The sequence below is a fragment of the Mustela nivalis genome, assembly GCF_964662115.1.
Source record: "Mustela nivalis genome assembly, chromosome: 1".
Lineage (NCBI taxonomy): Eukaryota > Metazoa > Chordata > Mammalia > Carnivora > Mustelidae > Mustela > Mustela nivalis.
In genome coordinates, this window is record NC_139020.1 from 105,490,149 (window position 1) to 105,515,160 (window position 25,012).

At 40.9% G+C, this 25,012-nt stretch overlaps 1 protein-coding gene across 1 annotated transcript in view; it reads right to left on the reverse strand.

Moving 5' to 3' along the window:
* LIPH (lipase H) overlaps positions 1–20,924 on the reverse strand; it is a 47,820-nt gene extending 26,896 nt beyond the window's left edge. Inside the window, exons 1-2 of the mRNA XM_082693549.1 lie at positions 20,736–20,924; positions 731–1,098 (exon numbers count right to left, since the gene is read on the reverse strand). Of these exons, the coding sequence (XP_082549675.1) occupies positions 731–1,098; positions 20,736–20,784 (417 nt within the window). The 5' untranslated portion in view covers positions 20,785–20,924. The remainder of the gene's footprint in view (positions 1–730; positions 1,099–20,735) is intronic.
* Positions 20,925–25,012: the final 4,088 nt, after the last annotated feature.

Below are 25,012 nucleotides of genomic sequence, written 5' to 3' on the forward strand. Positions count from 1 at the left end.
TGGGTTAAAGCCTCTGCTTTCGGCTCGGGTCATGATCCCAGGGTCCTGGGATCGAGCCCCGCATCGGGCTCTCTGCTCCGCGAGAAGCCTGCTTCCTCCTCTCTCTGCCTGCCTCTCTGCTTATCTGTGATTTCTCTCTGTCAAATAAATAAATAAAATCTTTAAAAAAAAAAAAAATTTAAGATTTATTTAATCTTCCTGAGTCTTCTAAAAATATAAATCACACACACACACACACACACACACACACAAATCTCTCATCAGATCACATCTATCCGTTTTGGTTTTTGATAACTGGGTCAGAAAATTTTAGGCATTTCTAGGAAAAGACATAACTCTAGAAGATATGGAAACTCTAACACAGTGAAGTCAGAAAACCCCTAGACAGAACCTCTCTTGCCTAAAAGACACCTTTATGTGAAATAGAAAAAGATATCCCTTCTTGAAGACACTTAACTGTTAAGTGGGAAAAATATCATAACAAATATATAGATCTACAATGTACAGCATGACAATGGTGCTCCCTTAGATGGGTATCCTGTGCAGTGCACAACTTGCACAACCATACCTATGGGCCTTCCCTCCAGCTGTGCTCTCTCCCTTCCCTGGGGCTTAGTTGGGTTTTTGAAATAGTTCCTCTGTTCACTGCAGATTTCTCTTGGTTTTAAATCTCCAGATAATAGGCGAGTTTCAATTTGGCCCTGAATCATGTAAGAAAATTCTCTCTTACCAACATTTTGGCAATAAATCCCTTCAAGACTGCTGCTACTTTTCTGGTCTTACTGGAGGCATGGTAGTATATTACAGTTGTAGCTCCTCGATTCCAATCAACAACAACCACATTCATGTCTTCTACATAAAGCAAACCCTGTACTAAGTCCTCCATCCAAACTGGAGGAGAACCTGTAGGCCTGAATCCATGGATGACGAAGGTGGTTTTCTTGGTCACGTTCAAGTTCCCCAAAAACGTGGAGTTGATCTCTTGTGCACAGGTCTGGTTTCTTCTTGTGTAGAGCATCAACTTCACATTCAGTCCTGTACCGACCACAGCACTGTGGAAGCTTAGTCTGGTGAATGAAGCACATGTTTCATCTGTGTCTGAAAATAAAAATTAGATGGCATTATGATGGCTCTTTCCTTACTTGGGCATCAAGCAAACGTGCTGCCCTACATTCACTGGCCTTCTTTCTGTGCTTCACAGCACCCTGCAGGCGACTGGATCTAGTTGAATGAAACTGCAAAGTCATATCTGATTCAGCATACGTAAGTAGTGACCTCCTTTTCATCGGGAAAAACATTTTTTCAAATCTTACTCTCCTTCAAGATCTAACCCAAAAGTCACCTCGATGAAAACTACTCCAACCCTTCTAGCTTTACATACTATCTTTCATCCCAGAACTCCCCCAAAGCACTGTATGTACCTCATTGACAGCACAATGAAAATACCCACAGGGGTGTATTATGGGTATTTATGGACATGTGTGTCTGTTTTGCTGGGCCACCTCCTTGGAATGGGTGTCCTATAATCTGTGTATCCCTCACAGTGCAGAGCACATAGTAGAGGTCTCAGTAACTGCATCTCCATGGTCCAAACACCTCTTTCCTTGTCTAGAGCACCTTCCTGGGACAACAGTGGAAGAAGTGATGTGCCCTGCCCTGAGCCTTTCGATAGCATCTGAAATAGCTGACCATGGTGCCTTCTTGAACCCTCTCCTTGTTCCTTAAGCTCCATTTTCAAGTGTTCATCCTGCTGCGTAATATCTAAGGATGGCCTTCGGAGAAACGTTGGGGATAGGGTGGAAGCAAAAGTTGAGGCTGGAGCATACTGTTACAGCAGAAAGTAAGAGATTATTTTAAAACTCGGGATGCCTGGGTGGCTCAGTTGGTTAAGTGTCTGCCTTCGGTTTAGGTCATAATCCGAGGTTCTGGGATCGGGTCCGTCATCAGGCTTCTGGTGCTGCTCCCTCTGCCTGCCACTCCCCCTGCTTGTGCACACTCTCCCTCTCTGATTCCCCCCGACAAATAAATAGAAATAAAACCAAAGAGATAAATAGATAAGTAAATAAGTAAATAAATAAATAAATAAATAAAGATGTATCAGAAGGACACAGGAAGCCAGATAGAAAGGACTTCCACTGTCCAGATCTGGGATATTTGAGCACTACATAATTAAGGACAGTAATGGTTTATGGACCTTTGGAGAAAATTAGGGATCTCTGATTCCATAACAAACAGACAAGCAAAGAAATACATCAGTGGAAGCAAGGATAACTCTTGCGGTATAGTGCTGAATGCCAGTTGGAAAATGAGTGAATGCTGGGGGTAAAACTCATCGTTTTGCAGTCATCACAATAAAGATTGGTTAGGCAAGAGCTATCAGTGAATACTAACCTGAGGAGGTGGTTATTTTGAGAAGAAGCATATATGTATGGTCTTAAACTTTGTCCCATAGATTGATAATTAGTAAGTAGGCGGAAAGAAGTAACTATACAAAGGAGAAATAGAACAACACCTTGACTAGGTTATCAAACTGAACGTTACCAACGAGGGGCAGACAGACACATGGGGCTCTAGCTGTAGTGTTCCAGTGGGGAATGCATAACCTGAACCTAACCCCAGGGAAAAAAATCAAACAAACACAAAGTGAGGAATATTCTTTTTTTTTTTTTTTTTTAAAGAACTGTAGGGTTTGGGTGTGATGTAACCGTGGCCTGCACTGCAGAGAAGGGGGCTTGCAGTGCCCAATAAAATGCTTTTTTTTTTTTAAAGATTTTATTTATTTATTTGAGAGAGAGAGAGGGAGAGACAACAAGCAGGAGGAGGAGCAGAGGGGGGAAGAATCTCAAGCAGACTTCATGCTAAGCACAGAGCCCACTGCAGGGCTCTGTCCTATGACCTGAGATCATGACCTGAGCCAAAACCAAGAGTCACATGCTCAACTGATGGAGCCAGCCAGGTGCCCCCCAAAAAAATCCTTAAAGAAAAAGATTTTTTAAAGATTAAAAATAAAAAGGGACCTGTATTCTTTAAAAAGATCGATGTCATAAAGGACAAAGAAAGGCTGTAGAAATTTCTAGATTAAAGAAGACTGAAGAGATGGTATAAGCACATGAAATATCTGGTCATTGATTGGATTCTGTAATGGAAGAAAGAATGTCATGCAAGAAATTATTGGATCAATTTACAAAATTGGGATATGAACACTAAATTAGATAGAAGTAATGATATCAGCATTATATTAATTGAAGTTGATAACCACAGTGGTTATGTAGCAGAAAATCCTAAATCTTAGCAAATACAGCTTAAGTATTTACTAACTGAATGCCCAACTTATTCTCAAATGGTTCAGACAAAAAAAATTGGGACAAACAGATGACAGCAAATGATAAAGCATGTATCGCCAGATGTTAACAGTAGGTAAATCCGTGGAAAGGGTTATTGGTGCTCTGAATATTTTTTTTTAATTATTGTAGCTTTTCTGCAAGTTTGAAATTATTTCCAAGTAAAAAGCTTAAATGAGGGACGCCTGGGTGGCTCAGTTGGTTAAGCAGCTGCCTTCGGCTCAGGTCATGATCCCAGCGTCCTGGGATCGAGTCCCACATCGGGCTCCTTGCTCCGCAGGGAGCCTGCTTCTCCCTCTGACTCTGCCTTCCACTCTGTCTGCCTATGCTCGCTCTCGCTCGCTCTCTCTCTGACAAATAAATAAATAAAATCTTTAAAAAAAAAAAAAAAAAAAAAAAAAAAAAAAAAAAAAAGCTTAAATGAAAGGAGAAAGAAAGGGAGACAGAGCCGTATCAGCGGGATGCAAAATGGGAGTGAGATTGTGATTCTGATAGAGGCAAATGAAAATAGGTAAGAATGCTGAAATCTTCTATTTGAAAGGCAACAGGGAAATAAACTAAAGATCAAGATGCAAGGTGAAAGAGGGGCTAGGAAGGAAGGAAGGCTTTGGGGTCCTTGGATACTGAAACAGGGTATTACTTCTGCAACATTATGTAAGGTCTTGATCAAAAACCACAGTCAAGGGGCACCTGGGTGGCTCAGTTGGTTAAGCCTCTGCCTTCTGCTCAGGTCATGATCCTGCTATCCTGGGACTGAGCCCTGAGTCATTTTCTCTGCTCAGCAGGGAGACTGCTTCTCCCTCCCTCTCTGCCCCTCCCTCTTCCTCTGCCCTCCCTCTCCCTCTATCTCCTCCCCCACTCTGACTCAAGTTATCGCTAGTCTGTTCTCTCAACTGATAAATCTTAAAAAAAAAAAAAAAGAAAAAGAAAAAGAACCACAATCAAACAAAAGTTAAAAGTAAACTTCTAATCGACACTGGCATGCTGATCCAAAATACAATGTTTGGGAAGACTGGTTTTTTAAAATTACAAAAATTACCTGAACTATGTTATGACCTGCTCTCCTCTATCTTATTTGGCTGAGAAACAAGAACCAAGTTGGAGGTGAAGTGGAGCAGCAATCAGCCCCAGGTGCAAGCTGGTGATGGCTCTTTTTTTTTTTTTTTTTTTACGATTTCATTTTTAATTTATCTGACAGAGAGAGAGATCACAAGTAGGCAAAGAGGCAGGCAGAGGGGGGGGGGAGCAGGCTCCCCACTGAGCAGGGAGCCTGATGCAGGGCTCGATCGCAGGACCCTGAGACCATGACCTGAGCCGTAGGCAGAGGCTTACCCCACTGAGCCACCCGAGTGGCCCTGGAGATGGTCCTTTAGGATATTTGGGAGAGGGGCAAGGTCCTATGGGTGACCACTCTTTGTGGGAGGGAATAGGAGAAGACTATTGACTTGCAGAGGGTCAACAGGAGACTAGAGGGCCTTGGGGAGCACCTGTTCTGTCTTCCTCCAATAGAAATTTAAGAACCATTCACCTCAGGGCCTTTATTCTCAGTGAATATACCCAGGAATAACTCTCCTCTTATTCTAAGCCTCAGAACAGACTTCATCCCGGCATCTCTACCCTTTTTTAATAACCTGGGGCCATTCAGGGGCCCCTAGGTGGCCCACTTGGTTAAGCGTCTGACTCTTGGTTTTGCTCAGGTTGTGATCTCAGGGTTCTGAGATCAAGCCCTGTGTCAGGCTCTGTGCTCAGTGCAGAGTCTGCTTGGGACTCTCTCTCCCTCTCCCCCAAACCCTGTGCTTGCTCTCTTTCTTTCTTAAATAACTAGATAAATCCTTTTTAAAAAAGTAACCTGGGTCCATGCATGTATGCTTTTATTTGAAACTTCCTGCAAGGGGTCCAGTACTCAGCAATGAACGAAGTTCCAAAACAGAATAAGCAGAAGAAGCTCAAACAGAAGGTTAAAAATTGAGGTTTTGAAATGCCTCACTCCAGAAAAAACGGGTTAAAAATTGAGCCCCGTAATCACATATTCCTCTGTTTGCTCTGGCATGGATAGAGAGGCATGTTCACAACTGTCTGTCCTCCCTTCTCCCCCCAGCTTTATTGAAATATAACTGACGAGTAACATTGTGTAAGTTTAAGTTGTAAAGCAGGATGATTTGATAGAGGTGTATATTGTAAAATGATTTCCACAGTAAGGTTAACAGGCCCATCATCTCACATAGTTACATGTTTTCGTGTGTGTGTGTGTGTGTGTGTGTGTGTGTGTGAAGAACATTTAAGATCTACACTCCTAGCAAATTTCAAGAATACAATACAGTATAATTAACTACACTCACTATGTTGTGCTTTAAGTGGAAGACCTTGCTCACCTACATAACCATTCTCCCCATCTCTTGGCCCTTTCCATTTTTTTCCTTCCTGTGGATTGCACGCTCCTGGAGAACATGGACTGAAACTTGTCTGGTGTTTGTAGAGCAAGACCCAGAGCAAATAACTGACTATTTAATTAGTCATTTTACAGAAGAGGAGGTGTCACGAGGTAGGGCTGAGCCTCTTGATCTTAGCCACCAGTAAAACAGGGCTTTGTTCCTAGTTGTGCAACTGACTCACCAGGCAACCTGGGGAAATTACATCATCTTTCACTTGCCACCTACCTGCCCAAGAGAGGAATGCTGTAGAGATTAATTATGAATGAGGTCATATTGGGGAAGATAGAGATCCCTTTCGGAAGAAGGGGACTATTTAATTGCTAGGTCTGTTCATTTTGAGCCATATTAGGTCAGTGTGTCAAAAGTCACATATCTGGGTCATTGGAAGGCTCAGACTAGAATCATGAAGTTTGGGTCAGAGTTATTCTGAGCCCATGTGCCACTTTCCATGTCTATGGAATGGCTCAACCAACCTCTCTTGCTGAGTCTTTACTAGACCCCTTACAATGGACAGTTACAGAAGGGCAAGAAAGGCAGAACAAGCAGATTTTTATTTCCTTTTTAAAAGTAGGCTCCATGCCCGGTGTAGAGCGGGGCTTGAACTCCCAAACTTGACATCAGACCTAAGCAGAGATCAAGAGTTGGACACTTAACTGACCGAGCCCCCAGAGCAAGTGGATTTTTATTTTCATTTGTTAGAAACACTCTGACTTCATACATATTTGAATGTCTTATTTTTATAATGGCATTGGGCTCTGGAGAAGCCCATTGTAAGTACTGAGTGAAAAATGAATTTCCTTGTTCCTCTCTTTCAGTACAAAATACTGTAACAGCTTAATATGTATTCTCTCTCATTCTCAGAGGAAACGTACAATCGCTCAGTAAGTCTACCCTCCCCTAGGTTCTGGATCAGGTGGCATTTTAGAGGGTGAGTCGGGCATTAATGAAATAAAACACACAAATAAGTATGAAATTGCGACTTGTGATATATGTTGTGTAAAGGGATTTGGTATAAAATAAAAATTTAAATAGGGAGTTTCCCCTGATCTGGGAATCAAGAATCTTCTTCTCTTCCATCATCTTGAAAGCATGTATCTAAATCCTAAGAATGGAAGACCCCTTTAGCAAAGGGTCACATTTGCTAAAGGGACAAATTCAAGTTCCTAAACTATTAAGTTTTGATTTCATAGCTGTTCACTTTTATTACCTAGACTTGCGTTTTGGGTATTATATCCTTTTTCATTTTCATGTGCTCTCTTTCCCTGAATCCCATCAAATGATTATGACTCTAACTAGCTTTCTCTTTGTTAGCATTTTCCTAGTGTGATTTTATCCTTTTTAACCTCCTCTGAATCCCTCGGGTATTTTTGTTTTTGTTTTTTTTTCTTTCAGTGTAACAGTATTCATTGTTTTTGCACCACACCGAGTGCTCCATGCAATCCGTGCCCTCTCTAATACCCACCAGCTGGTTCCCCCAACCTCCCCCCCCCCGCCCCTTCAAAACCCTCAGATTGTTTTTTCAGAGTTCATAGTCTCTCATGGTTCACCTCCCCTTCCAATTTCCCTCAACTCCCTTCTCCTCTCCATCTCCCCTTGTCCTCCATGCTATTTGTTATGCTCCACAAATAAGTGAAACCATATGATAATTGACTCTCTCTGCTTGACTTATTTCACTCAGCATAATCTCTTCCAGTCCCGTCCATGTTGATAAAAAAGTTGGGTATTCATCCTTTCTGATGGAGGCATAATACTCCATAGTGTATATGGACCACATCTTCCTTATCCATTCTTATACACTAACAATGAAAATATAGAAAGGGAAATTAGAGAATCGATTCCATTTACTATAGCACCAAGAACCATAAGATACCTGGGAATAAACCTAACCGAAGAGGTAAAGGATCTGAACTCGAGGAACTACAGAACACTCATGAAAGAAATTGAAGAAGACACAAAAAGATGGAAGACCATTCCATGCTCTTGGATCGGAAGAATAAACATTGTTAAAATGTCTATACTGCCTAGAGCAATCTATACTTTTAATGCCATTCCGATCAAAATTCCACTGGTATTTTTCAAAGAGCTGGAGCAAATAATCCAAAAGTTTGTATGGAATCAGAAGAGACCCCGAATCACTAAGGAAATGTTGAAAAACAAAAATAAAACTGGGGGCATCGCATTACCTGATTTCAAGCTTTACTACAAAGCTGTGATCACCAAGACAGCATGGTACTGGGGTAAAAACAGACACACAGAGCAGTGGAACAGAGTAGAGAGCCCAGATATGGACCCTCAACTCTATGGTCAAATAATCTTTGACAAAACAGGAAAAAATATACAGAGAATCCCTCGGTTTTAAGAGATCTTTCATACAGCGTCTAGCTGGGTTTTATTTTATGGCCCAGTCATGGAGCCCTTTTAAAGAAAACAAGTGAGTTCTTGTTTATTGGTGTAACAGACATAATTGGTGCAGAGGCCACAGACGTGTCGCCCTAAGATCTGCCTTCAAGAGCACCTACCATGGGAAGCATGGGGAAGTCACCTGTGTCACCAGCCACACCTCAGTGTTCCCACGAACCTGTGGCTCCCCCAGGCTGCTTCCCGTGGTTGACCGAGCACTATGAGGGTCCTCTAGCCAGACCAGGCTGGCTCCTCCGGCCTCATGGGAGACTCCCAGAACAGGTTACTTGGGCTCAGGGATACCCCACCAGTCCAGCTGAAATATTCGCACAACCGCACTGCAGCTCCCCCTTTGCAAGCCTTCCTTGCCTGCCTCCTTTCCCAGATGTCAGGTGTGTACTGCAGTGTGAAGGCTCTCTCTGCTTGTCCCCACATCCTATCTCCTTCCTCCTTCCCACACTGTTCCTCCAGTAGATCTCTGGCGGGTCCCAGTCCATACTGGTGACTGCTTCTGGGAGCTCCTGAGCTGATGCACTTGGACTTAATAATGTAGTTATCCACCCAGGTGAACCCCTAGCAAAGATTCTTGGGTGTCTGGGAGGTGCATTTATAACTCTTGCCATGCTTCCTGCTGCTGCCCTTTGCCAGAACAGTTGTTCTTCCTTTCTTAGTTCCAGTCCTTGCTTTAATAACTTGAGACAGTATTGACTGATCCTGTTACAAATAATGAGGGTGTCAGCACACCCAGCACTTCTCCTCACTGACACAATGTCAGTCTCCCAATTTTTGTTATCATATTATTTTTAGTTCATCTTGTGATTCCTTTCTTAGTTTAAAAATAAATAATATTTAAGCCTCTGTGTATGGATGTCTCAACCGAAACTCTGTTTCTATTGTATTTATTACATCTGTTCTAGCCCCTCATTTTCTACCAAGAAAGACAAGACAGTTAACATACATCGCCTTTCATACCCTCCCTGGCACACACACACACACACACACACACACACACTTTCACATTTTTTTGTTCCTATTGTCAAAATACAGTCAATCCCCATAACTTGTAGATTTCCTATTTACGAATTCACCAACTCACTGAAATTTATGTGTACCCCCCAAATCAATACTTGGAGTGCTTTTGTAGTCATCCTTGACCATGTGCAGAATGGCAAAAAAATTGGGTTGCCCCACATGCTCGCTCTCAAATGGGGTCAAACATAGCAACACTCTGCCTTCTTGTTTCAGCTCCCATCGCCAATGTCCTTTTCACATTCTATTTACTGCCGAGTCTTTTGTTTCTTGTCCTTTTTCTTGGTGGTTTCACCCTTTTGGATGCTCCCCAAGCACGATCCTGAAGTGGTGTGATGTACCTTCCAGAGAAAACATGCACCTCAGATAAGCCTCTTCCGTGCTGTTGGCCATGAGTTCAGTGTTAACGCATGAATGATAAATATCTTTATTCTTGTTTTTTTTAAAGATTTATTTATTTACTTTAGAGGGTGGGGGTGGGGGTGGGACAGCAGACTGCAAATGAATGTGGAGCCCAATGTGGGGCTCAGTCTCACCACCCTGAGATCATGACCTGAGGTGGGATCAAGAGTCGGACGGTCAACCTACTGAGCCACCCAGGTGCCCCTACATAAAGTGTCTTTAAAAAGAAACACATAAAATAAGATTATCTATTCCCTGGTCAATGAAAATATTGTAACTAGCAGCTTACAGGAACCCTAACCCTGGGAAAACCATTTCCCCTAGAAGCAATTGCTCGATCTTTACTAATTCAGTGTTCGCAGTGACTCTATGGCCCATTAACTACCATGAATAATGAGAAGGGGCTGTATATAAATCTGTCTTCTGGAATCATAGTTCTCAGATTTCCCCGGTTACGTGGTTTTAGGGCTATAATGCACACGGTCATTGCTCCCAGTGAGTCCTGTTCCCAGGCTTCTTCATTCACCCCTGGGCGAGAGCTCTTGCAGTCTTTTCAAGAAGAGCTAATAGAGAATCTAGTTCCTAAGTTCATTCATACCCATAAGTGAATCTCTAGGCCTAACTCATCAGTTAGATCTTCAAACAACATTCTTTCCCCCAGGATTTATAGGTATTACTCTGCTTTCTTGTATTGGATCCCATTGTAAAGAACTTTGACCCTTCTATGCTCCTTGCTTTTTTCCTACCACACACCTGAAGCATTCTTTTCTTTCTTTCTTTCTTTGAAGATTTTATTTATTTATTTATTTGACAGAGGGAGACAGTGAGAAAGAGAACACAAGCAGGGGGAGTGGGAGAAGGAGAAGCAGGCTTCCCGCTGAGCAGGGAGCCCAATGCAGGGCTCGATCCCAGGACCCTGGCATCATGACCCATGAAGCACTCTTTTCTTGTTCTAAAATAACTTTCCCTGCTGGTGTTGATACTCCAAAATAACTGATCTGTTTATCCACTGTTGTATATCCAGTGCCAACAACAGAGCCTGGCTCAGAGCTGACATCAGTAAATGTTTCAAGAATAAGCATGTACCACATTATTCGGCCATTCAGAGTGATCCATCTGGATCCTCCAAGTAGTAATGATATAATGTTTATGAAATAAATAGAGTATGAAATGACACATCCATTATGACTGAACTGTGTAAAAATATGTCTGCAGGTTATAAGGCCTGCAAAATACTGTGCAAACAAAAATGGGTTCTGCATTCCATTTCTGATGTTCTCTGCTCAAAGCTACCTGAAGTTATTTATTCTTTCCCACTCAGAATTAACAACATTTTAAAAGAAAACATTAAATTTATCTTCTTTTGGACCATGTTACAAATTGGTTTAAGCTCCTTGAAGGTAAGCTCTGTCTTGGCTTTTCCCCTAGCATTATGCCCCAGCACGTAGAGAAGGAACGTGTCTTGTTGGATCTCAAATTCTCAGGCAATTTGGAGGGTAGGTAAGGACTGGGTATCTGGGTTAAACTGCTTCACCCTCACAAATATAGTTCTTTACGTTTATATTTAATTTCTGGTTTACATTTATATTTCTAAAACAATTACTTGTACGCTTTCAGAAAGCAAACCTCTTTTTGCTTATTGTGCTGTTTTGTTACAAAGTCAAGTTTACTTGGAAGTAGTATTAACAGAGCCTTTAACCAAGTAACCACAGAACATGTTAAACTGGTTTCTAGAGCGTAACCTCTTCTCTGGAGTTTATTTGAAGTTTATTTCCCTTCAGTCTGCTTTGAAATTCAATTTCTCTGAAACACCAATTAGTGTTAACGATTGGAAAATGACCATTGAATGGGTGATGTCTCCCATCTAATGAGGAATTCCGACTCCGATGGAGAACAGGCTGAGGTGAGAGCAGAGTAAGATGTTAAAGAAACCTGGAGTGAACATCTTCAGAGATAACATATCTGTGCCTGCAGTATTTTGTTATGGTCGAATAATGCAAGGTCACCCGCAGCCAAGTACAGCCAGGACCGTTTATGTATGGTCTATGGCTGCTTTCCTGATGTCAGGCAGAGTTGAGCAGTTGTAAAAGTTACCAATGGCCCACAAAGCTGAAAATATTTACTGTCTGGCTCTTTCCAGAAAAAGTTTGTCAACCTTGGTCTAATGTCCTAAACAAAATACAACATGACTTTGGAGCACAGATTTCAGGATCAGGTCAACTCCATTGCCTCCTAGCTATGTAACCCTTGGTGATTAATTGCCTAACCTCTTGGAGCCTCAGCTACACTTGTGTAAAATGATCATAGGAATGCCAGTTTGTTAGGCAGTGCCCTGCAGAGCCATACGGAGCCTGAGACAAAAGAAAAAAAAAAAAAACCTGTATGTATACTAATCAAAATATCTTCCCAGATTTTGAATCAAGCAGGGAAAAGTTTAGCTCGATAGTCAGTCAAAAACCATGACCATAGACATGGCCCTTTGCCATTCAGTCTGTTCAGACACCATCATCAGCTCTGATAAACCAAACCACGTAGCAAGGAAATGAAAATGGCATAGACCCAGGAACGGCTGGCGAATTGGAAATGACCACTCCTATTCTACAATAACACAGAGTTGTAAAACAAATAATAGTCTGTCTTTATTTAAAATGTTATTTTTTTTTTTAAAAAAATTATTTATTTATTTTAGAAAGACAGAACACCTGAGTGGGGGAAGGGGGAGAGGGAGAGCGAGAATCCCAAGCAGACTCCCTGCTGAGCCCAGAGCCTGATGCAGAGCTCAGTCTCACAACCCTGAGATCATGACCTGAGCCGAAACCTAGAGTCAGATGTTTAAACTACCACACTGCCCAGGTGTCCCTGAATATTTTTTTATCAATGACTTATTTGCACTGATTTTCATTTCCAAAGACATTACATTAAAATATACTTGTGCCCCCAAAACATCACTTATGTGTATCATTTATTATATACAGTGAGAACGCATTATCGATAATATGCATATTATTTCCAGGAAAATATTACTTAAGTATTAAAATATCACTTATATATAATGTGTTAAAATATGAAAAATATTTTTACTGCATTAAAATCATGAATATAATTTATCTTGATGATTGAGTTTGGGTCTCCCTTACTCCCTTAAATTTTGCACCTGATGAGTGATTCACTGACCTCACCCTAATCCCTGCTGTCAGGGCTGTGGTGAGAACTAGAGATGTCTATGAAGCATTTAAAGTATTAGCTGGTACATAGTAAATGTGAAAAAAATTCATGGTTGTTGATGATGTGTATGATGAGTTGGGTTAATATTTATAGAGGCCCACTTGAATGTGGGCTAGCTGACATGAAGATTGTTTTGAGTTAAAAAGCAGTCAAAATGTTTGGGAGAAGGGGGTGGGATTATGGACATTGGGGAGGGTATGTGCTTTGGTGAGTGCTGTGAAGTGTGTAAACCTGGTGATTCACAGACCTGTACCCCTGGGGATAAAAATATATGTTTATAAAAAATAAAAAATTCAAAAAAAATTCAAAAAAAAAAAAAAGCAGTCAAAATCCAGCAGATTCAGGAAAAGCTTTTTATGCCTCAACAGCCTAAAAAGAATAGATAGAGGACTGGCTCCAGAAGGAGAGCTGTCACCATAGACAACTACACACTGTTACGAACTAGGTGTGTAGACAAGGAGAAACCTAGCAATGACTCTTGGATCAAAGTACTCTATGTTCCATTGTTTCTGAGTGGCCTAGCAAACACATTTAACCAGACATATCTTTTTCATTTTCTCCTGAATTCTTTCCTTCCCTTTGAAGTCCCAGGTTACCTTCTTCTCCTTAATTCAGAATGACAGATATATCTTATTTTGCCTGACTGTCCTTTGGAGTTTCTATGTCTATGTGGATTCCCCATGGTACTAAATTAAATTCTATTTTCTGTTGTTAATCTGTCTCATGCTCATTTGATTCTCAGTCTGGCTTGAAGCACCTTGAAGGGGACAGGAGATTCTTGCTCCCTGACAAAGTGTTGATCTTATAGGATTGTTATAAAGGTCAAGTAAAATAAGTAAATTGCTTAGCATGGGATTTGACATAAAGCAAGTGCTCAATAAAAACTAACTACCTTCTTTCCATCATTTTGGAAGGACTTTGGAAAAGGGAAGTATATTAGCCAGTATACAGGTGACAGTGTTTCTTCCTGGCCAGAGAACTGGGTTTGGTTCTGACTCTGTCATTAACCAAAATCTCTTTGGGCCATCCTTGTTCTCATACGACAGATTAGTTCCTCATTCCTTAGAGATTTAGCTAATCTCTTGCATTCCTTTCAGACACAAAATGCTGCTCATTTGAAAGGACCTGAGGCACCTAATTTAGGAAAATGAATTTCCAGGGAAGTCTTACTAACCAAAGACAACCCAAATCTAAAAAAAAATTAATATAGCAAGAAATTAAAATATCTCTTAATTTTAATTAAAAGATCTGAAAATAAGCAAACATCACCCTTGCAATTAAAATGTTGACCAGGGGTACCTGTTTGGCTCCATCGGTAGAGCATGAAAAGTCTGGTCTCAGGGTTGTGAGTTTGAGCCTCACACTGGGTGCAGAGATTACTTAAAAATAAAATAAAATAAAATACTGACCAAATAGGTGTTTTGTCACCTTTATGTTAAGCAGGACTTTCTGGCTAATTAAATACCCTTCAGTTAACAAACACGCTTCAATATGCTACCATAAGGATAAATCGTGAAAACATTATGATAAATGAAGAAGTTAGTCACAAAAGACCACAAATTATATTACTCCATTCATATGAAATGTCCAGAGTAGGGGAATCTATAAAGACAGAAAGTAAATCAGTGGTTGCTAAGGGCTGGGGGAAGGAGGAAGTCGGGGAAAGAGGGTACAGTAGCTCAATGGTGCCAGTTTCCTTTCTAAGGTCATAAAAACGTTCTAAAATTGACTAGTGATTGTTGCACGTCTCTGTGAATACACTAAAAACCGTCGAATAACACTTTAAAGGGGTGAATCTTATGTATGAATTACATCACAATACAACTGTTTTAAGAAATGGTTCCTATAATTTCAAACTTTCATGGAAAGACCAGAGTGAAAAGGTGAAGTCTTTTGGGGTTAACTGGGCAGAAGATTCACTTTTTTCCGTCAACATCGAAACAGGCCTCCAGTTTCCAGTTTTTCTTTCCTCTTGGGCTGAGTGATGGACCTCCACTTCATACCACTAAATAAAGCCCCCACTGTAGTGAGTCTGTTGTGGGGAGGGTTCGCAGTTGCTCCGGCAAAAATAAAGTACTCTTATTCTCAGCCTTAGGAACTACTTATAGCAGTGACCTTGTTTTATGTTTGCCAGAGAAAACTGTGTTGGATACACAAAATGCCCTCTTAATTGCAAGGACACCTCTAGTCTTTTAACCACTGGCTATATTTATTTAGGATACAACAGAGAAAACAGATAGACCTCTGTTTTTCTAGACTGATGGATTTCAGCTGAGTCCTAGCTGGAGAGGAAAGTGTGATTCCCTCAGACAGACCACTGACAACCCCACTCCCTTACTGATGAGTCTTCCAAGGGATAAGCTTCCTTTACCCTCACAAGACCTACCACCTGAAAGCAAAATGAAGCTGCCCAGGCTCTTCTTGGTGTCACTCAACTGTTCTAGCTTTTTAGCTTCTACCTGCTTTTGGAATTGATTTCATTTCCCACATTTCTGACTAGGGGAAAACTTCTACAAAGAGAAGAGGCTCCTCACTCATGTCTAGAGAGTTTTCAGTGAAAAAAGAAGATGGAATTGTGGACGGAAATAACCTACTGATGAAGCAATTGGGAGTGAGGGCGGAGGAGAGAAAATCCCCGAGTTTCTATGAGAATCAATAAGTACAGGGAGGTTCATATTTCAGTCTTTCAATGTGGCTGAGTCAACTGATTACAAACGAAAGCATCAGTTTCTCTTCGACTTATGGTTGGCGAAGTGTAGTCCACTAGTCAAACCCAAGCGGCAGGCTCAGTGAAATTCCACCTCATTTAACCTTGAAGCACGGTATGCAGTCAGGAAGTGAAACAAGGATGGCCCTGACTCACCCTCCCTTTATTTCAAGTTTTGCATTTCAAGGTGTGCTCAAGCTGTCATTTCTCCCACCCCCAAACATGACAGAGGTGTTAATAACTTCCTTTAGAACAGAGGTCCACAGACAGGTATACTAACTTTATGTTTCCTGGAAAGTATTCAGTGATACCAAGGTGAAGGGAGACATTGTCAAGGATTCCACATTCTGGAAAGGATACTCGTCCTCTTCCGAGACACAGCTCCCCACATGTTAATTGGTGAAGTCATGACGTCTCCTGTAGCCCACACTAGAGCACATTTTTATGCTTGCCTGAAAACACTGTTCTGAAGTAATTTCCAAAAATCCCAGAAATAAAAATCCCATTAGGCCAGAAACTGCCTTGAAGAGATCAGAGTATGAGTTGGACTCCTATTTTCAAAAGAGGTAGAAGGGGGAAGTGACATTTTCCTACTATGAAATTCTAGTCAATTGTTTTTTTTTTTTTAAGATTTTATTTATTTATTTGACAGAGAGAAATCACAAGTAGATGGAGAGGCAGGCAGAGAGAGAGAGAGGGAAGCAGGCTCCCTGCTGAGCAGAGAGCCCGATGCGGGACTCGATCCCAGGACCCTGAGATCATGACCTGAGCCGAAGGCAGCGGCTTAACCCACTGAGCCACCCAGGCGCCCTCTAGTCAATTTTTAAATCTGGAAAGTAACTCAGGTATACACACACACACACACACACACACACACGTATGTATATATGTATGTATGTATTTTATGCAGAGGAACCACACTGATTTTGGCATTAGAAACCTGTTCTGAACCAGATGGTGAAGTGTAGGGGACCAGGGCAGGCTGCCCCCAAACAGGCCACTTTGGCATGAAGATTATTTTGAATTAAAAGCAATTGATGGGGGCGCCTGAGTGGCTCAGTGGGTTAAACCTTTGCCTTCGGCTCAGGTCATGATCCCAGGGTTCTGGGATTGAGCCCCACATCTCTGCTGAGCAGAGAGCCTGCTTCCTCCTCTTTCTCTCTGCCTACTTGTGATTTCTGTCTCTCTGTCAAATAAATAAATAAATAAATAAATAAAATCTTTAAAAAAATAAAAAATAAAAGCTATCGGGTGCTTTAGCGTGGATGGTTCAGTGGGTTAAGCATCTGACTCTTGATTTCAGCTCAGGTCATGATCTCAGGGTTGTGAGATCAAGCCCCACGTTTGGCTCCATGCAGGGTACCAACCCTGCTTAAGATTCTCAAGTCTCCCTGTGCCTCTCCCCAACCCTCTCTCTCTCTCTCTTAAAAAAAAAAAAAAAAAGTAATCAAAACGCAGCAGATTCAGGAAAAGCTTTTTACGTCCCCCTCATCAGCCTAGAAAGAATAGAGGACCGGCTCCAGGGGGAGAGCTATCACTGTAGATAGCCACACTGTTACAAATTAGGTGTGCAGACAGGGAGAAACCCAGGAAGGCCTCTTTGAACAAAGTTCTCTATGTCCCATTGTTTCTGAGTGGCCCAGCAAACACATTCACCACACACTTACTCTTTTTCATTTTTCCATGAATTCTTCCTTCCCTCTGAGGTCCCAGACTTCTACCTTCCTCTCCTTAATTCAGAATGACATATATACCTCATTTTGCGTGACTGTCCCTTGAAATCCCCGTGTCTCCGTGGAATCCCCATAGGTACTAAATTAAATTTGATTTTCTGCTGCTCATCTGAGTCATGTCCTTTTGATTCTTGATGTGGCCTGAAGCACTTTGAAGGGGGCAGGAAATTCTTGCTCCCAGACAGAAACATTCCCAGTTGGTCAGGGCCAAACCTGATGGAGTACCTCTTGTTTCTTTTTTAAAACCCTGACAAATATAGGCAAGCAGCATATGGGCAAAATGCCATCTTGGTTGAACATTTCTGCTTTTAACCAACAGCATAACTTCTAGGATACAACGGAGAAAATAAATAAGATACTAGATTTCCTCATTCTCACCTCACAAATATGTGCTTTCATACCCACTACCTTTCACCTTTGTCTCTCTGTCAGAGAAGGGTAAGTCTCTCTCCGTCTCTGTCTCTATCTCTGTCTCTGTCTCTGTCTCTGTCTCTCTCTCTCAAACACATTCACATACACACACACCATGGAGTTATAAATTATCTCAGGAAGTCTTCAAATACCCGAGAAACTAATTCTCTGTTTAGGGCACTAAGCTATTTTCTCTAGGCAAATATCTATGTAGTTTTACACAGATTTCCATAAGCCAAAGTACCGATAAAGAGTCACTTTAAAATATTATTTATACCACAGCCTTAATATAGAACAATAGTTATCAACATTTGTTCTTTGGATCACCTGCAGCTGAAAAAGCCAGAAGGTCTGTTAGAAATGCACAATTCTGGGCATTTCTCAATGTCCACGGAGTCTGGATCTTTGGGAGTGGTCTGCATTTTAACAAGTCCCCAGGGGATTCTGGGGCACACTAGAGCTTGCTTGCCATTGTTTTGCTCACTGTTAAAATTATGGCAAATATTCCCATCATGATTTCTCAAACGTTGGAACAGAACAAAGATCTCCAATAGTGAATGACCTGTATCCTCTTTGTTTCAGAATCACATCTTAATACTTGTTGGTTTGGGGACAGCAAGCCAAAGAAGGGAAAAGCAGAAAGTCGATGTATTTGTGATTAATAATTTCTGCTATCAGATGCATATTATTCAACACCCTCTCCCATGAAATTGCAAGTTCATGGTTTTGCAGACACCAAGAAGTCTAAATTTAGCTTACAGCTATAATTATGTTTTTCCTTCTAGCTACAGAAGTTTATTGTAGTGTGTCTCTGTTTAGATTCTATCATTCAGCAGTGAGTCTTCTAGAATCATTTAAAATAAGACTTTACTGATGACGTAATGATAAGTATAAAGGCAGGTCACAAAAAAATTAAGTTCCAACGTTGTATATAGAGCTATATAATGCAAGACTGAAAGAAAATACCCACAAATCAGCATCAGGTTTTTTTGTGTCAGGGTTAGCCCACTCCCCTAAAATTATCTCTAAATTTATGTTCATTTTTAAACTTATTTTATTTTATTTTTTTAATGATTTTTTTAAAAAAGATGTTATCTATTTATGAGAGAGAGAGCACGAACCCCAGCCGAGGGAAGGCCAGAGGGAGAAGCAGGCTCCTGGCTGATTAAGGAGCCGGACATGAGACTCAATCCCAGGACCCCGGGGTCTTGTCTGGAGCCGAAGGCAGATGCTTAACCAACTGAGCTACCCAGGCATCCCCTTATGTTCATTTTTTAAAACTTAAACATTAGAATAAACACACACTTTAAAATGTTGACTTCTCAGTGAAAAATAACATCATTAGTGTAATTGTAACTTACTGTTAAATCAACTTCAAAAGCACAAATTAAGAAAAATTTATTTATATAAGGCTGAAATCCTCATACAACTATTTTAACTTTTCCATTCCCTTTCTAGGCCTCATTTGCAGGCACAGATAACGTGATTTTAACATAGTTGTAATCTTCGTTTATCTACAAGTTTGAATTCTGTTTTGTCTACTTGGCATTGTTTTATAAACATGTTTGCACATTTCTGCATAGCTTCAGAATTATTCTAAAGGCTACATTTTTTTAAAACGTTTGATATATTGGGCTTCATCCATTCCTCTATAAAGAATCATTTTTGCTGTACCTAGTTTCAAGTTATTATAAGTAACATAGTTAGAATCATCTTCTTAAGAATTTTTTTCCCTTTTATTTTTTTTTTAAATTTTTTTTTTTTAATTTATTTATTTGACAGACAGAAATCACAAGTAGGCGGAGAGGCAGGCAGAGAGAGAGAGGAGGAAGCAGGCTCCTCGCTGAGCAAAGAGCCCGATGCGGGGCTCGATCCCAGGACCCTGGGATCATGACCTGAGCCTAAGACAGAGGCTTTAACCCACTGAGCCACCCAGGCGCCCCTTTTTTTCCCTTTTAAAAGACATTTCCTGAGAATAAATTCTCAGCAGTGGTTTTACTAGTTCAAAGGGCATGAACATTTTTATGGATACTATAAGTAACATATTTCCCTTAAGAAAATTGTACCAATCTTCATTATCATAAACTGTGGTAAAATTTCACAAGACTAAATTATCATAAGAAAAAAGGACTGGATTCCTAAGAAGGCCAAGTTTCTTTAAAAAAAAAAAAAAAAAAACCAGGGGTACTGGGTGGCTCAGTGGGTTAAAGCATCTGTCTTCAGCTCAGGTCAAGATCCCAGGCCCACATTGGGCTATTTGCTCAGCGGGGAGCCTGCTTCCCTTCCTCTCTCTGCCTGCCTCTCTGCCTACTTGTGATCTCTGCCTGTCGAATAAATAAATAAATAAATAAATAAAACAAAAAAGCCACTTCATTTTATTTTTCTTACCCTGCTATGCACATTACTGTTTTATTTATTTATTCCCTTACTTATTTATTCACTTAGTAGTCTCTGTACTTAATGTGGGGCTCAGGCTCATGACCCTGAGATCAAGAGTTGAATGCTCTTCTGACTGAGCCAGCCAGCAGACCCTGTACATCACTGTTTTAATTTATATTCATTTTGATTAAAAATTTTTCAGTTATCAATATGCCAGGCACCATCCCAAGGGGTTTACATAAAGTCATGTTTTCCTAAAAGATAACTGAAATAAACTGTTACCGAAAGCTTATAAAAACCTTTCCTGTATATATTAGATAGCATAATAAAAGAAAACTTAAGATTTCTGGAAAATAACTGACCTTATTTTATAGAGGTGGAAAGGCACAGAAGACTTAACTATGAGAGAAAATAACTTTTAGATTTCCCAGCATATTTTTTTTTTGTACATCAGAAAAACCAGTTAATCGAAAGAAGTCATAATCTCTTTTATTACTGAGAAAAAAAAAGCTTTTCAGGATTTGCAAGCCCATTTAACCCATACCTTGTTTCCTTAAAAGTGATTAAATAAAGCTTTAAAAGTCCACTGAAGGAACTGGGCTAATAAAATGCAAAGTGACAATACTGCTAGTAATGTTTTTAAATAATTAAGAAAGCCATTCAATAAATGACCTACCTGATTTGACCAAGCACAGCAAACTGATGAAGAAGTATAATTTCAGCATATGGAAACTGGAGAGAGTGTGCGTCACATTCACAAGAAGGGTGTCCTGCCCAGAGCCTAGTTTCTCAGAGGGCTTTGCTCAGAGAGAGTTCAGAGGACTAATCCAGAGGTGTGGTGATAACAGGAAGTTCCAGAGAGGGAAGGCAGGCAGGTCCCAACCCTTTCAGGATATTTGACTCCTCCTCTTTTTTCAGTGGAAGGTTGGTACATTTTTGCCTGACACAATTTTATGCATATCTTTTTAAAAATTGTATGCATGTCTTAATATCCTAATGTGTACTTGCAGAATGACGAGTTCAAAATAGTTTCATTCTTTGTGGGCGGTTTATTAGTCGTTTGGCGTGGTATGTTGAAATCAAGTGTGCTTTGAGATACTTGCCTCCCTGTCCTTGTGAATGAAACAAATGCAATGACTATTCTGTTGGCCTGTGAACACAAAACTACTTTTTATGTTAATTCACACACTCCTGCCTCATTTGGCAGTCTTTAGACTTTGCAAAGAACATTTCATTAAGCCTAATCATTCCCCGGTAAATGTCCAAATAGGCTTCAGGTTAAAGGAAATTTTTATGGCATTATACATACTTTTATTTCTTTCTCCTTCTTTTTTTTGTTTTTTGAAGATTTTATTTATTTATTTGACAGAGAGAGATCACAAGTAGGCAGAGAGGAAGGTAAGCAGGCTCCCTGCCGAGCAGAGAGCCCGATGTGGGACTCGATCCCAGGACCCCGAGATCACGACACGAGCCGAAGGCAGTGGCTCAACCCACTGAGCCACCCAGGCGCCCACTTTTATTTCTTCTTATCCAGAGTTCCTATCTCTCCCCCTCTTTCTCCCCCTCCTTTTTAAAAGAAAAGTAAGCACAAAAGCTTTAAATAGAGAGCTGTGTCAGAACCTATCCACCTCAGTGTTGGAAGTAACTGAACTTGTGCTCCCACGGCTACAGGGTAATTTAATTCCCTCTGGTGGAGGTGTCGGTAGCCTTTACTCAGGCTGGTGGGGGTTTGATGAGCTGAAACATAAATTTACTTATTTATTTATTTTAAAGATTTTATATATTTATTTGACACAGAGAGATCACAGTAGGCAGAGAGGCAGGAAGAGAGAGAGAGGAGCAGAGAGCCCGATGCGGGACTCCATCCCAGGACCCTGAAATCATGACCTGAGCCGAAGGCAGAGGCTTAACCCACTGAGCCACCCAGGCGCCCTGAATTTATAAATAAAGACAGGAACAACTGAAGAATATGTTTCCTTCTGGAGCACCAGGGCAAAAGCCACTAGTCGTTTAGCACTGTCTGCCTGAAATAGGCATTCATGAAGCAACAGCATCTCTCATAGAAGTTTATCAGTCCTCTGTGTCTGTACTCCATCCCAACAGCAAGGGATTCCTTGCAGGAAGTAGATTCAAGCAATGCTTCCCAAAGAGTCAGTACCTGAGATCTCCCCTGGGGGACTTTTCAAAGCACTGTGTGTAGATTCTGGGTCATACCTCACACCTCATGAATGCCAGGACTCCCGACCAGTGGTCCACATCTCACGTCTTCCACTCAATAGTGGTATGGCTTGAAGCCACATTTAAGAACATTTCCGTTCTCAAACTCTTACTTTTCTCAACTGTCAAATGAAGAAACAAGACCACCTATCTCACAGAGCTGTTTTCTGGATTCAATGAACTATTCTAAGTACAGTTCACAGCTCTGTGCCTGCTACGAAGGTAAGCTCGCTGAGCCCTGCGTCACTCCTATGACCTACGTGGCTATGCCCTCCACACCTTTCCCTCCTGTTGGAAAGCAGGGCTGCTCCAGGCTGAGAAGAGGGATCAAGTGGATTTTAGGAATGGAGGGCACCTGACAGCAGTGTTTCAGGTGAATGATGTCAGTCAGTTCTGTAGTCTGTTTTCATCTTTTGTCTCCTGCTGGAGAAATAAATTAAGAATACACAGAGAAAAACAAATAGGGGACCTGCTAGCTTTTTTATTTTTCCATTTGCAGCAAGCTTTACTGATTTGGAAACAACTGCCCTCTGGAACAAATGGAGAATTGTTCCACATTCTCTTAGGAACCTGTTTATGGAATGCATTGCTCACTGCTGGATCAGTGTGCTTGTCTGATAAATATTTGTTGAGCTCCTATCAGTTTTTGTACCTCTCCAAGCCTTTATCTAGGCAGAGCTAATGTACATTTTTCCTGGAAACCGGCCAATTATAGGAATAAGAATCATTTCCCTTAGGAGGCCTCTTTGTATTACTGTTAATGATTTTCCTGCCGGTAGGCACAGAAGGTAACATCTGATTCCCCAGCTGTGTGCTGTTTTCTATTTAGAGCATTGAAAACAATACAAGAATCAATGGGAGAACTCATACTCTCAAAGAAAGAGAATTAGTAAGAAATATCAAATATGAAAAAAAAAGAAATTTCAAATGTGAAAAAACATAAAGCATTCCAGAGGATGGGGGCTGGGGGGAGGAAAGGTGAGACAAACTGGAGAACAGGTGCGCAGGGAATCTTTGAGAGGGGAATTAATTCTGTCTTTTGCTTGTGGGGTGGTCAGGGCAATCTACACAGGTGATAAGATTGGGCAGGACTACGCACAAACACACACACATGAACACACACACATATGTGCATGTGAAACTGGTAAAATCTAAATTTGAATTGTAGATTGGACCAACATCAATTTTCTCCATTCTACTTATGTAAGATGTTACAGAGTTGGGGGACTCTGGGTGAGGGTACACGACACATCCCTGTACTATTATTGCAGCTTCCTGTGAACCTATAATTATTTCAGAATAAAAGTCTTTAAAAATTCCAAAAGATGGGCCAACTCCTAACTATTTGAGTGTTAACATTTACTACAAGGTATTCTGAGGAAAACCATTTCTTCGTTGCTCATCAGCTTGTCGAGAGTGAATAATGGTCAGTTTTCTCAATATGATGACCCTGATAAATGATCAGAACTCAAGAATAACACAATTCGTCTCATTTCCAACTTAGTATTATGCACTGGCTCTTTTTTTTTTTTTTTTCCTTAACCTAGAAATCACTTGCTACAGAGAGCAGAATAGAAAGGGGGCAGGCAAGCTTCCAAATGTGTGGACAGGAAAAACAGGTATGGAAGTGTCCTGGAACTGAGGGGAGGTGGTTTTATAGCTCTCACTGGCGCCAACGGTCAAGGAAGGTGACCTATGTCCTCTCTCACCCTAGTCTAGTGCTCCAAGCTGCTCTATGACTCACTCTAACGTCTTCTCATCTGCAACAGTGACCCCACAATCTCTCGCCAGCGGTGCACTTTGGAAAAATAAGTTTCCTTGATTCATTTTCTACAAGGAGAACAGGGCAACCATCCCCTCATCTGTATATTTGTTTCATTTCTTCATTCATTGATTGAACATTTCTCAGGCTTCTGTTTAAAAAAATAATAAGAAAGAGGGACGCCTGGGTGGCTCAGTTGGTTAAGCAGCTGCCTTCGGCTCAGGTCATGATCCCAGCGTCCCACATCGGGCTCCTTGCTCCGCAGGGAGCCTGCTTCTCCCTCTGACTGCCTTCCACTCTGTCTGCCTGTGCTCGCTCTCACTCGCTCTCTCTCTGACAAATAAATAAATAAAATCTTTAAAAAAATAAAATAAAATAAAAAAATAATAAGAAAGAATAGGGGGTGGCTCCTTCTCTCAAGAAGACAGACATATTGGGATGCCTGGGTAGCTCAGTGGGTTAAGCCTCTGCCTTCAGCTCAGGTCATGGTCTCAGGGTCCTGAAATCAAGCCCTGCATCCGGCTCTCTGCTCATTGAGGAGCCTGCTTACTCCTTTCTCTCTGCCTGCCTCTCTGCCTACTTGTGATCTCTTTCTGTCAAATAAATAAAATCCTTTAAAAAATGTAAGAAATAATATAAATATATAGAGAATAATACATTTAGGCTAGCTTATTAACATTATTATGTGGATAATTTTTTAGTAGTCTATTACAAAACAGTAAGGAAAACACCTGCATACTACTTTTCTGGCCTGAGAAGTATTTTTCATGGAATAGAGCTACTTTGTTTTAGAAACCATGACTTCCTCACAAACAATGTATCAAACAAAATAAATGCAAGTCCAGTGCTTTTAAGTAAGTGCTTCTTTGCAGAGTGCTGCTCAGAGGGTTTCAAGAGTAGAGGGCTCTAGCAAGGCCTGTAGGCACACTGGCAAGACAGAGGCAAAATTCTTTATTAATTGAAAATTCATTAAA